Genomic DNA, 13,164 nt, shown 5'->3' on the forward strand with positions numbered 1-13,164 from the left:
TGTATACCAGTGTAATTTGTCAAAAAACAGCAATTGCACAGAAAAATACCAGAGTCGGAATGCAAAACAGATGTGGCGAGTGGTGGTGAGAGTAATACTGCCAAATAGTACCAAACAATGGTACCAATAGCCACACGTTAGTCCGACTACGCCACCCCAGGTATTACACCCAGAGAAAGTTAAATCGCTCTACCCCCGGGCAAAGGCACACTGGTCCGTTCACCATAAACAGCAGAGAGACGTTGTTCCGAACACACACTTTTATTACACAATAAAACCATAAAAAAAAGAGTAATCAGTCGATCCGAGCACCGTAAGCTTGGAGCACCGCCGCGTACCAGCAGCCACTTCCTGCCGATCTAAGGCTGGGCGCCGGGACCTAGAACAGCCAGAGTCGGGCGGGCACAAGCGAGGAGGGAAAAACAATATGTAACCGCAAACCACAAACAAAATCACGCAAAACCCAAAGAAAACACTGCAGTCTAAAAGAAACAAATAAAATACAAAACCATTACATTAATACACAATAAAAATCCCATTCAAAACAGAACAAATGTATCAACAAAACAAACATAATACAATCAAAACAAAACACAAACCCTTAGGAAGCGGGGGACCAGTCAGACTCTCCAACCCCCGCTCGCACGCATGTGGGCACGCACACCCCCCTGCCCCCAGCTATGGACCCGCTTGCGACTCAGCCTGCTATAGGCTAGACCGAGTAGAGACAAACCGAAAGCGCAAAGCGCGAAACAGTGCAACGTCACTAGGCAGCAGCAATAAGGCAAAGTAAACCTGAGCCGCCGCTAGGCAGAGCAGCAGTGGTTCCACGCGAGATGAAGCAGCTGTCAACCCCACGCCACAACACACGGGACCCTGTAATAATAAAAGGTAAGGACTCAAAACCCAGCCGTATTAGCCCCAACGTCAACCGTTCTACTGCAGCTTGTAATATTCACCGTACCGGGCTGAACACACCAAGGTAAGATGTCCGCGGACGAACGGGAGATCCAGCAATTAAGGTGACCGCCGACAAGGAGCCTAGAACATTGGTGCCAGGGTAACCCTTATAGTCTGAGCGCCCTCTCCGATTGGCCACTCCCCTCCAGAACTTAATTAGGCACACACCTCGTTTCCTTCTTCTGCTACACAGAGTTGAAAAATGGGCACTAAGCCTTAAAATGAAAGGCAAATATAACTATAAATTATAACAACAGAGTCACTCAGTACAAAGGTGAAAGTGGCCAGTATTATTTTGGTAATAATAATGTTGTAATGTTTCACAGGTCGACTGAACAGTTGAGGATGATCTTAGAAGAGTAGCTTGAGCTGCAGAACATTCAGACTGAATCCCAGATCTGGGCCTAGACTGGTTTGGGACCATGCCATTGCTTTGTGTGTGTGTGTTTTATTTTTAGTTCAGTAATGCTTTCTATGAATGCCATGTCTAAAAGAATCTTTGAACATATTCATAACACATTATAATTAATTCATAAAGCATTATGAACATGACTATAAAAAATTATGTTTTCTTTTTATTACTGTAAAGTGGTAACAATGTTTTAAAAAGGCATAACACATTATATCTGTCACGCCCAGCTCGTACGATCCTCGCGTGTGCCACGCCCCCCTGATTATCCACGTGTGCTTCCCTGATTGTACCCAGCTGTACCCTGTTGTCTTGTCTATTTCAGTCCCCGTCTTGCCTCAGTTGATGGTCTGTCATTGATGTTAGTTATCGTCTGACGGTTCCTTAGTGTTAGGTTGAAGAAACAGTTGTTAATCATCTTATCATTTCTGTATGATCAGCAATAAATGTAAATACATATATACGTTATTTCTTATCTTCTAGCCACATACTCTTAGCTATTGTACTCTAAGTAGGTGGTTAACAGCTGCCTACTTAGATAAGTTACTTATCATCTGATATTTCCTGTCCTTAGTCCTTTGAATAAACCCCTAGTTTGCCCCGTATTCTGCCTGCCTGCTCTTTGCCCGCTCATTTGCCTGAGCGATCACCCGTTCAAGCGCGATCACGACAGAATGACAGACCTAAACAATAAGAAGCAGAGGAGAAGAAGGAGGTCAGAGGCGTCATTGATCAGTCTGGGAGCCTGCTCGCTCGCCGAGATGTGGCTCCCTGTTGCGCTCGAGGAGGAACCGGTACGGCCCTCCACGGAGCTACCGCCGCCCCTCAAGCGGTACTCTTACTGGCCGGAGCGACTGACGAATAAAGGGGCCAGCGCGGTAAGAGACGCCATCCCACGGGTACCCTGGAGCCCTAAAGGGGCAACGCCCGTCTCACCTCAGCCTACTGCAGCCATCCGGCCCGAGGTGCTCCCTTTGCCTCTGCCTGCTGCTACCGCGGCGCCCCCACTGGATGGTCCGGCTACGCCCACGGCCCATGCTAACCAATACTTCACCCTCCAGGGACTTTATTGGAGAGTTATGAACGAACTGGCACTACAGAGCTCCCCGGAGGGAGAACAGCTCGCCGTGCAGCTGTGGCATGACTTCGCCGCATACTCCCCCGCCTCTCCTTATACCGATCTGGAGAGAAAGGCAGAGGACCTCCGGAGGCTGGTCCAACTCCGGAGATCCCTGGTCCCTGCTACAGAGCCCGAGTAGCCACCTCCGCTGCCCGCATCTCCTGCGCAGCCCGAGCAGGCGCTCCCTCTGCCTGCAGCTCCCAAGCAGGCGCTCCCTCTGCCTGCCGCTCCCGTGCCCACGCCCGAGGGGCTCCCTCCGTCTCTACACCGTACTGTTACCCCAGTGACTCCCGTTCCTGACCCCTCTCTAGTCCCTTCTGCCCCAGTTTCCGAGGAGGCCCCGGAGGACCCCACCGTCGCTCCTCCCTCCTCGGAGGTGGAGGAGCTTGAATGGGACCCCTCGGGGACCGTCTTGGTGACCCCTCTGCCCTCAGCCCAGCGAGCTGGACCCCGGCCAAGGACCCCCATATCTGTGTCCCGCAAGGGGAGAGGACACAGACGTAGGGCTTGGGTCCCTCCCACCCTGCCCCCTGGCTCGCCCTCCCTCGCCTGCGCTGGGGCTCGGTCGGCACCTGCGGGTCCTGGCCTTCCGGGTTAGCTGTTGCCTGCGGGTCCTCCTCCGAGGCCTCATCACCTTGCCTCGGTCCCGCCACCAACTCCTTGTCGATCGCCTGCAGGCTCCCCAGTCGCGGCTCCTCGGTCACCTGTGGTTCCCCCCACTCCAGCGCGTAGGAGGACGTTGCCACCTACTGTGGCTCCCCGCCTCTCTTGCCCTCGCCGGTGGCCCCTTCAGCTCCCTCGTCCCCTTCCTTAGCTCTCCCTCCAACTCCCTCCTCGGCCCCTTCGCCTGTCCCTCGCCCTGCCTCCTCAGTCCCTCCTCAGTCCCCTCCAGCTCCGGCCTCCCGGCCACCTGTGGCCCCTCCAGCTGCCACCCGTCGCCCGCTGGGGCTCCCTCGGGCTCCCCTCCTTCTCTCCCTACTCTCCTGCCTATGTCCTTCCTTTGTTTGCTCCTCTTCCCGTCTTTGTCCCTCCTGTCTCCGTTCCTCATCCCTTTGTTCCTCCCGTCCCTGCTCTTTGTCCTCCTGTATTCCCTCCGTTCACTCCTGGCCCTTTTGTTCCACCTGTTCCCTTTCTGTCCCCATTCCTTGTCTGTCTGTCCGCCTTTCTCATCTTATGTCAGGTCCTGTCATGGTTTTTGCCCCTCTGTCAGTTTTGTCTGTCCATCCTGTTCCCTGTGCCCCATTAATGCTTCTGTTCCAGGTCCCGTTTCCCTCGTCTCGTCCGTCGCCTCCCCTGAGAGAGCGCCTTTGGGGGGGGTTCTGTCACGCCCAGCTTGTACGATCCTCGCGTGTGCCACGCCCCCCTGATTATCCACATGTGCTTCCCTGATTGTACCCAGCTGTACCCTATTGTCTTGTCTATTTCAGTCCCCGTCTTGCCTCAGTTGATGGTCTGTCATTGATGTTAGTTATCGTCTGACGTTTCCTTAGTGTTAGGTTGAAGAAACAGTTGTTAATCATCTTGTTATCATTTCTGTATGATCAGCAATAAATGTAAATACATATATACGTTATTTCTTATCTTCTAGCCACATACTCTTAGCTGTTGTACTCTAAGTAGGTGGTTAACAGCTGCCTACTTAGATAAGAATCTCACTTCCCTCTCTTGCGCCCCCCCACTGATTATAAATAAAGAAGCCAAGGGGAACCACCCTTTGTAACACATTCTGCTGTAGTTTGCATTGCAGAGTGTGGGTACCCTTGCAAGTAAAACTGTAAAGTGTGTGTCTCGTAAATGTGGAGTTGGGGTGGAAACGCCGGGCGCTTTCCCCAACATAGAATTTGGTCCTTCGAGCCGGATCCGAGGATCCCTGACGACATCGCCAGCACGCCGAGAGGAGCGACACTGAAGCCTGCCGGCAGCCACTCGGAGACGGGTGCAAGAAAGACCTGAGACGTGAATTCGTCATCAGGCCGGTGGTTAGAACTGCGCTCGACGTCTGGTGATGTCTGAAGGACCTCGGAGACAGAACAGAGACCACACTATACAGGTGAGAGATATGGCACCTAAGTGAGTAGGTGGCCAAGGCATGCGTATGGTAAGTTTAGCCGAAATTAAACGGGAGAGAAAGTAGTCGTATGGTAAGTTTAGCCGAAATTAAACGGGAGAGAAAGTAGGCCTTGTGGGACAGAGTGTACGGCGTTCTATGTGGATGTGTTTTTATAGGTTTTAGATTAACCTACACGATCCACCCTAAAAGCAACAACATACTGGTGACTGAAGGATAAAGGACGGGTTTCATCCCTGAAAACTAACACCACTGCTCTAATAGGGAGCAGTAGAAAGCCGTGTTAGTGTCCTCCTGAGGTCTCATGCCAGGGACTTGCTTCTAGGATTTTTTATTTTTGTAGTGTATCCATTAGAAGGTAACAATGGGGAAGAATCAAAGTAAACAAATCGAACTAGAGGGAGATGAGAAGTTTATGGAAGGATATAAACCAGGATCAGGACAAATAAGTAGTCAGAGATGGAGGAAAAAACATGGGTTTGAAGGAAAACTCCACACTCCAGATATATTAAAATTACAGGGAAACTTAAAACTGGAGATGTTACAGACTACCAATAAGAAAGAAGGTAAAGACAGAAAAAAAGAATATGTTTTTTCTGATGCATGGTTGGAACAAAGTAAGTTAAGAGATATATGTAGAAAACAGAGTATGCAACAATTACATGGAAGGATAGAGATAGTGTTTATGAGACGAGCAGATTATGGCAGAATAGCGCAATGTAAACAAAAAGATGGAGAGGAACCTGAGGATTTTATGGATAGAATGAGAGTTGTATTTAGAGGAAACTCAGGGATCCCATTTGATGAAGAGGCAGTAGGAATGTACCAACAACAGCTAAAACGAGCTTTTGTCGCAGGCCTAAAGCCTGAATTGCGAAAATATCTCGACAAACATTGGGTACATCAGAATACTGGTTCAGTCCAACAAGCCCTAGAATATGCCCAACACGCGCAGAGAGCGCAGAAACAGGAAAAGACAGACACAATATTCAGCGCCTCAGATGTGGTAGCGCTAGTGCAAATGAATCCTCCGGGGAGGGGAGGGTTCAGAGGAAGGTCAAGAGGCCGAGGAAGGGGGAGAGGTGTTTTCAGAAACAATTACAAGAATTCGTCTCAGCAAGATAACATTTGCTGGACATGCAGGAAACCTGGACATTTAGCTAGGAATTGTAGAATAGGGAAACGACTATATAACCCAAAACTCCATTGAAAATAATGATCAATGACCCCCTCAGAGGCCCCTGTTACCGACACCATCCGAGGCAAAACAGAGGCGATTTTAAGAAAGGAAACGGAGGTCACTTTACAAGACCTTTTGGATGAGGAAACAGGTTTACGAGCAGTGTGTCAGTTATTAGCAGAAAGGCAGTGGGAAACTTTGCCAAGTCGGAAATTAGTCATAAACGGCAAAGTATATGAATGTCTCTGTGACACTGGAGCCTGTAGGACTGTCCTAACCTCCAGTCCTCCCGGAGTCACATATTCTTCATCAGTCATAAATATAAAAACGGCAGGAGGTCAGACAGACAGACATCAGTTAACAAACCCAGTTGCAGTAAAAGATAAGGAAACTGGACTTGAATGTCAAGCACAGGTGTTAATAAGCCCTTCTTGTCTTGTTAATTTGTTAGGCCGAGACCTTATGGTACAAATGGGCATTAGCGTGGTTGCCACAGCCACTGGCATGAAAGCAATCGTAAATGAAGAAGCTTATGTTGTGCAAGGAACCACAGCACCACAATATTACTGGTCTCTGGACCTAGGGGGAACTGCACAGACACGAGAATTAATGCGGAAAACTAGAGAAAAGCAGTCCCCTAGACAGGCCCAGTTCATGTCAGACGATGCCTTACACGTCACTATGTGGTACAAAGACACCCTAGGACCAGATTATGCCTATGATAAAACGTTTCATGCACTCCAAGACACTTGTATCACCTTACAACATATATATGTTAACTCCACTACTGGCTTTTCAGCTGCCTCAGTCATTTTATCTAACAAGCAACAAGCTGTATTTGGAGAGAGAACACCACACGTATCTCTATCAAAACCACCCCAGATGCAGTGGAGAGATGTAGAGATGTTCTTACGAGATTCTATGCACAGTTACAATGACTACCAACTCGTATCTGGCTCCTGTTGGAGCTATGATGAGAAACACAGTGTGTGGCGGTTTCCTTTGGGATGGAGAGTTCAAACCACTCCCACCACACACTTAAAGGACCCAACCTGACAAATTTTTTCTGTCCTGGAGGAGGGATCATGTCCAGATCTAGATCGCCTCCCGGAAGGGTTATGGTCCTCCTCCCCCACTGATGTAGGGCTGGTGAAAGGATTCTCACCTTACAAAGTAACTGTGAAGTCAGAACACCGTCCAGTAGTTAGGCAATACCCGTTAAAACCTGAAGCAGAGAAAGGTATAGCCCCTGTAGTGCAAGACATGTTAGCATCAGGAATATTGCGAGAGGCTCCTGAAGCCACTTGCCACACTCCTATCTTTGCAGTCCAGAAGGGACATACAGGGAAATGGCGCATGGTGCAGGATTTAAGACCGGTTAATAACATAGTGCAACACGCAGCACCAGACGTGCCCAACCCACACTTATTACTCAACTCATTGACTCCTGATAAAAGCTACTTCTCAGTAGTGGATCTTAGTAATGCATTTTTCTCAGTACCATTGCACCCTGATTCTCAACATTTATATGGATTTACCTATAAAGGGAAAAAATATACATATACTAGACTCCCTCAGGGATTTTCTGAAAGCCCACATGTATATACCATGGCTCTTAGATACTCTATGAGTACCTGTGAAATACCATCACATAGTCAGGTATTACTATACGTGGATGACATCAGAACAACCTAACATTGAACTTCAGCGGTGTGGCCTATTGAACCCTAGCACGCTTCTCCCCACCGCAGAGGATGGGGAGCCACATTCTTGCAAAGCAACAATAGAAGAACAAACAAAACCAAGAGCAGATATTCTGCAAACTTTTTCATACCAGGATCAGAAGTTGTTTATGTAGATGGCTCAACATCAAAAAATGATATGGGACAAAATAAGGTCGGGTATGCTGTAGTTACATCTACTGCATACATCTACATCTACATCTACTGTGTTAGAAGCCAATGCACTCCCTTCTACTTGTTCAGCACAAGCGGCTGAACTCTATGCTGTGATCAGGGCATGTGAACTGTTCAAGAACAAGTCACTTACTATCTACACTGATAGTCAATATGTCTTTGGAGCTGTTCATCACCATGCAAGAGTCTGGAAAAATAGAGGTTTTAGATCATCACAGGGCACATCTCTTACTCATACGAATTTGCTACTTAGATTATTAGATGTTGTGCATTTACCGACTCGCTTTGCACTGTGCAAATGCAAAGCACACCAGACTGATGATTCTGCAGAAACCGCAGGAAACAGTTTTGCAGATAAAACCGCCAAAGAAGCGTCACTGAAACAACCTACCTTATCAGTGGCAGACATTCTTTTTATAGATAGCGATGTGCTATGTGATGCACAGATTCATGCTCCTAAAATAGAAGTACAAAGTTGGATCAAAAGAGCAGCAATACAACGAGAGAAAGTTTACTATATGAATGACAAGCCCATCCTACCAAAAAATTTATACAAAACAGCTGCTTTGGTGAGCCATGGAAATACTCATGTCTCAACAGGAGGGATGGTACATATCATCCAACAATATTTCTATGCTATAAATTTTTCTGATTATGCAAAACAATTTTGTAGGACATGCTTAATTTGCTGTAAACACAATGCACAAGGAAACATGAGACCAAAACCTTTTCTAAGTGGGTAGAAATATACCCTGCAAAGCATTGTGATGCAATGCCCGTTGCAAAATGTTTGGTAAGCCATTATTTCCCTACCTATGGCATACCTCATATTATAAGATCAGACAATGGGACTCATTTTGTAAATCAGACCATGTCCCTTTGCTCACAAGCATTAGGTTTTACACTTAAGAATCATTGTGCGTATCACCCCCAGAGCGCAGGCTTAGTGGAAAGGACCAACGGCACTATTAAAACAAGGCTCAGAAAGACAATGGAAGAGACAAAAAGGCAGTGGCCAGAATGTTTGTCTCTAGTAAAATTATGGATGAGAATAACTCCCACTCCTGCAGGATTAACACTTTTTGAAATAGTGTATGGTAGACCATTTCCCCTAGCAACTGAAATGAATGACATAGAAAAAGCAGACCAAGAGAATACGCTAGCCGATTGGATGCGTAAACTACTAACATCACAACAAAAACATAGCCCCAGTAGTCTGCCAGTAAATTCTGTTTCTACTCAACAGGATAACTTGCAGCCGGGAGATTGGGTCCTGGTCAAGGTCCTGTTGCGGAAAGATTGGAGCACACCTTGGTGGGACGGTCCTTATCAAGTCCTCCTTACAACACCAACAGCAGTAAAGATCACAGAACGACCTTCCTGGTTACACAAAAGTCACTGTAAACCCATCAAGCCCTTATCAGAGGCCTCAGCGACAGAGTAGCAGTGGAAGTCCGCTACAAAGGCACAGTAACCAATAGGGTGCTGTTGTCTCAACCCGGTGAAGAAAACAACTGAGCTGCACTCTATTTAGGATGGCCCTGATAGGGTGGGGATGTAGTAAGGTGACTCTAGGGGTCATTCTCGTTGTAGGACTTGTATGGTTGTCCTTGCTCCCACCAGCTCCGTTACAGCATCTACGACGATGGACCCATGATGACTTCCATCTGCGCCCGTAGCCCGCTGACCACTCACATCCATTTATGCAGAACTACTGGTACCGATATGTACATGATACTGTGACAGCGAAAAATGTGACAAATTACTATGTTTGTTCAGAAATGCCCACTCATAGTGAAGGACCTACGGTGTATGGCAGAGCTATGAATATCTTCTGCAGGTATAGGATATCAAAGTAATGTTTCACTTATATTTTCTTTTGTTTTTCATTTCATTTTTTTTGTTGTTTTATTACTGTTATACCATGTTTGAAAATGTTTATTAATCAAGCTCTTAATGCCGCTTTTCGGACACACAGTACAATGTTTCTCTCCCTTACACAAAATATGGAGACAGAGCCTGTTTCCAGCGATGGCGATGAAGAAGACATATAATTCATAATGACGGCCGAGCCGAAAGCACTAGTGCAGGGCTCGGACCTGAAGAAATGGAATTAAATGTTTGCGTGCTTAACAGATTAGGATAATGACAATGTGGTCTAAATGAAGGTTGTACCTAAAGTGCTTTTGCAACTTGTATAATGCTGATGCTTCCGATCATACTGTCATGATAAACAGGAGGGACTGTTAGGTTGAAGAAACAGTTGTTAATCATCTTGTTATCGCTTCTGTATGATCAGCAATAAATGTAAATACATATATACGTTATTTCTTATCTTCTAGCCACATACTCTTAGCTGTTGTACTCTAAGTAGGTGGTTAACAGCTGCCTACTTAGATAAGAATCTCACTTCCCTCTCTTGCGCCCCCCACTGATTATAAATAAAGAAGCCAAGGGGAACCACCCTTTGTAACACATTCTGCTGTAGTTTGCATTGCAGAGAGTGTGGGTACCCTTGCAAGTAAAACTGTAAAGTGTGTGTCTCGTAAATATGGAGTTGGGGTGGAAACGCCGGGCGCTTTCCCCAACACTTAGTCTTTTGAATAAACCCCTAGTTTGCCCCGTATTCTGCCTGCCTGCCTGCTTTTTGCCCGCTCATTTGCCTGAGCGATCACCCATTCAAGCGCGATCACAACAATATCCATATTTATTATGCTTTAGTACACTGTAAAAAAAAAAGACATCGTTTTAACTTAAAAAAGTTAGTGTCTGGGCTGCCTAACTATTTTAAGTTTACCAAATTAGAGGTATTGAGTTGTGGTGATCACTAAAGCATTTCAAACAAACACTCTTTCCAAGTTAAATGAACTAGATATTACTTCAAGTACACTTAAATCCTTTTGTACTGATAACTTAAGAAAACAAGTATAAGTGATTTTTAATGATTCGAAACAAACCAACTTTACACGTCAAGTAAACATGATATTAATTCTGGTGCATTTAAACCTTTTAGTTTTTATTTAAAATCAAAAGTTAGTCCCACTGGACTTTGTCATTGACAAATGAAACTGAAATTGTTCAACTTAAGTCGATATCCATTGTCACACACACCCTATGTAAGAGATTTCTGGTGCAGATTTTTGATAAGACAGAACACTGAACAATGATCAATTAAATCAGTCCCACAGGTCTTAATTCACGTAATGTGACAATTGAGACTTTTACATCATTTTGGTGCCAAAATGGAAAACTAAGCCATTGGCCATGCTAGAATGTGTGCAAATAAGTTAAAGTAAAACAGTGCTCAACAAAAACGGTAGGCTACAGTATTACCTAAAGACTTCTTAGTAAAGACATCAAACCCTTAAGCTTGTAAGGTAAATAATAGACTTTTCTCAACTGACAACCTTGTGGGAACGCTCAACTGAGTGGCTTCAAGAACGGTTAATAAGCATAATTACAGTGGGGAAGCTGAATTCAAAAAGAAAACTGGAAAAGATTCTACTCCGTTTTACAAAAAAGTCTGTTCCTCAGACCAGGAACCCTCGCAGAGCAGTGATCAGCACCAATGTTCATGAGAACTTTCTGGATGACTTCAAAGGTGTATCGTAGCTCCGTTGGATAGTCAATGTTCAACACATAGAGTAGACCCATTAGCATAGCTACCGCCTTTGAGAAATCCTTGATGTCATGCAGGATGATTTGATCCTCAAGCACCACAGACATGTTAAGGAGGTCCTCTCCATGTTTTATCAGGATGATACCGACATTCATCTCTTTTGCCATGCTCTCTTCGGTGTCTGTGGCCTGTCCAAACAAAGGAAAAACAAGTACTGGTGTGGAGTTAGGAAAACTTGAGTTGTGGAACTAATGGGTTGAAGATTTTGCACAATGTCAGAATAATCAAGTGGTTTTCACATTGATACTCCTGTCATTCCCCATCATAGAGGATAGGGAGTTTTTAAGCTCCGCCCATCCCCCCATTGGCTCAAATGTCAACTTCAAAACGTTTCCACAGTAAATTCATGTTACATTTTCTATCCATTCTCTTCGGATTATTTTAATTCATATGTAGGTCTTTGCTTGTATGTTACTGTTTTGTGTGGATCATGTTAATTAATAAACTGTCCAACATGAAGCAAATTTAACTAGTGAGCACACACCAGGCCAACAGTTAGATGTTGAATGATAAGTGTCATGCCTGTCAATGAGTGTTTGTGGCGCAAATTTGAGTGGTACCCGCAGCTCGGCCAATATAGGCAGATCTTTGCTGGCCACATCAAAGTCAACAGAGCCATGGGCCATCAACATCATAGTCAGTTTGCTCAAATTGGTCTGGTGTGTGCTTATAGGTCATAGTATGATAGGTCATAAAATCAGGTTTACTTCGGCAGTCCTGAGAAACCTTGATGAGTCTTCACTGAGGAAATATGGTAATCCTCTTAAAGTGACAGCCCTTTTCATTCTGTTGGAATTCTTCAAAGACAGAGCACATCATTTAGAACACTTGCCACTTAAAAATGGTTACAAAAAACAATAAAATGGTAATGAAAAGTAAAGTTTGAGCACTTACATCATCCTCGAGCTTGCGTAGGATATTCTTAAGCTCTGGAAATCTCTCCGTCTTGGCCTGATAGAGAGTCAATAACCGAGGCAAATGTTTGTCCAGCCCAGTAAAAAAGGATTCTGTCAAGTCAGCTGAGGTGATGCGATTGAATTCAGCTTCAATCTTTCAAAAATGAGAAAAAGAAAACAAACAAACATTTTCAGCTGGATCTGAACAAAGACCTACTGTAGGCCCTCTTGCAGCCAGAGAACACAATGGCATTTTGACAGACAACATGCAACTTTTTGTCTAACTTGAGTCCAGACATGGGAACTCAGATGGGTAAGAAAGGTTGTAAGACAACGTTAACAATAAAACAATGTTATTTATCCAACTTAATTTGGCATAAATATTACTGTTAACCCCAAATTTAAAATTAAAACTGCAAATGACTAGACTGTAACCCTGAATAAAGACACTTACCTGTTGCTCTGTAAATAAAGCTGGCCACTTAATCTTCACCTCTGCCACAGATGGCTCTTCTTCCACAATTTGTTTTCTCCGCAAGGAGAAGGTGCTGACCATCATTTCTTCAATTTTCTTCATATCTGATCTCTTCTTCTTCATCTCTCCAATAATATGCAATCTCTCTTCTTCCAGGACATCTTCAGATCTTCCCTTTTAAGCTGCAACTCTACATCATATGTAAATCTTGGTATCTCAAATACCTCAGGCCAAGGCTGTCGTCTGGTGGAAAGGTCTTGAGAAGATGTGGAGGCCAAACTTGCAGTGTCCAATGCTGAATCTGTGTGGTATGACTCATTTGCGTTCTTGACAGTTACCTTCAGTGTCGCCCTACCTTCAGGAAGATCAGACAAGATTGTCAAGTTGCACAGCTCATTATCAAAGTCTCTATCTTCGTACTGGACTATCAGGTCATCTTCCACTCCAAGCTTAGATTTCAG

At 45.1% G+C, this 13,164-nt stretch overlaps 1 protein-coding gene across 1 annotated transcript; it reads right to left on the bottom strand.

Annotated features, from left to right (window-relative positions):
- Window positions 1–10,889: 10,889 nt before the first annotated feature.
- Window positions 10,890–12,925, bottom strand: LOC125711319 (uncharacterized). The gene is made up of 4 exons (XM_048980122.1): window positions 12,683–12,925; window positions 12,227–12,382; window positions 12,040–12,129; window positions 10,890–11,460 (listed from the first exon to the last, which is right to left on the bottom strand). Exons 1-4 carry the CDS (start codon window positions 12,824–12,826, stop codon window positions 11,155–11,157), a joined length of 696 nt encoding a protein of 231 aa, XP_048836079.1. The 5' UTR covers window positions 12,827–12,925; the 3' UTR covers window positions 10,890–11,154.
- Window positions 12,926–13,164: the final 239 nt, after the last annotated feature.

The sequence above is a fragment of the Brienomyrus brachyistius genome, chromosome 17, assembly GCF_023856365.1.
Source record: "Brienomyrus brachyistius isolate T26 chromosome 17, BBRACH_0.4, whole genome shotgun sequence".
Classification (NCBI taxonomy): domain Eukaryota; kingdom Metazoa; phylum Chordata; class Actinopteri; order Osteoglossiformes; family Mormyridae; genus Brienomyrus; species Brienomyrus brachyistius.

Bases quoted from the DNA above. Each gene is read 5' to 3' on its own strand.
- LOC125711319 (XM_048980122.1), bottom strand. From the start codon at position 12,826: ATGAAGAAGAAGAGATCAGATATGAAGAAAATTGAAGAAATGATGGTC. The intron at 12,383-12,682 runs GTAAGTGTCTTT...CATTTTTGAAAG, and splicing joins CTTTATTTACAGAGCAACAG to ATTGAAGCTGAATTCAATCG. The intron at 11,461-12,039 runs GTAAACCTGATT...TTGTTTGGACAG, and splicing joins GGTTTCTCAGGACTGCCGAA to GCCACAGACACCGAAGAGAG.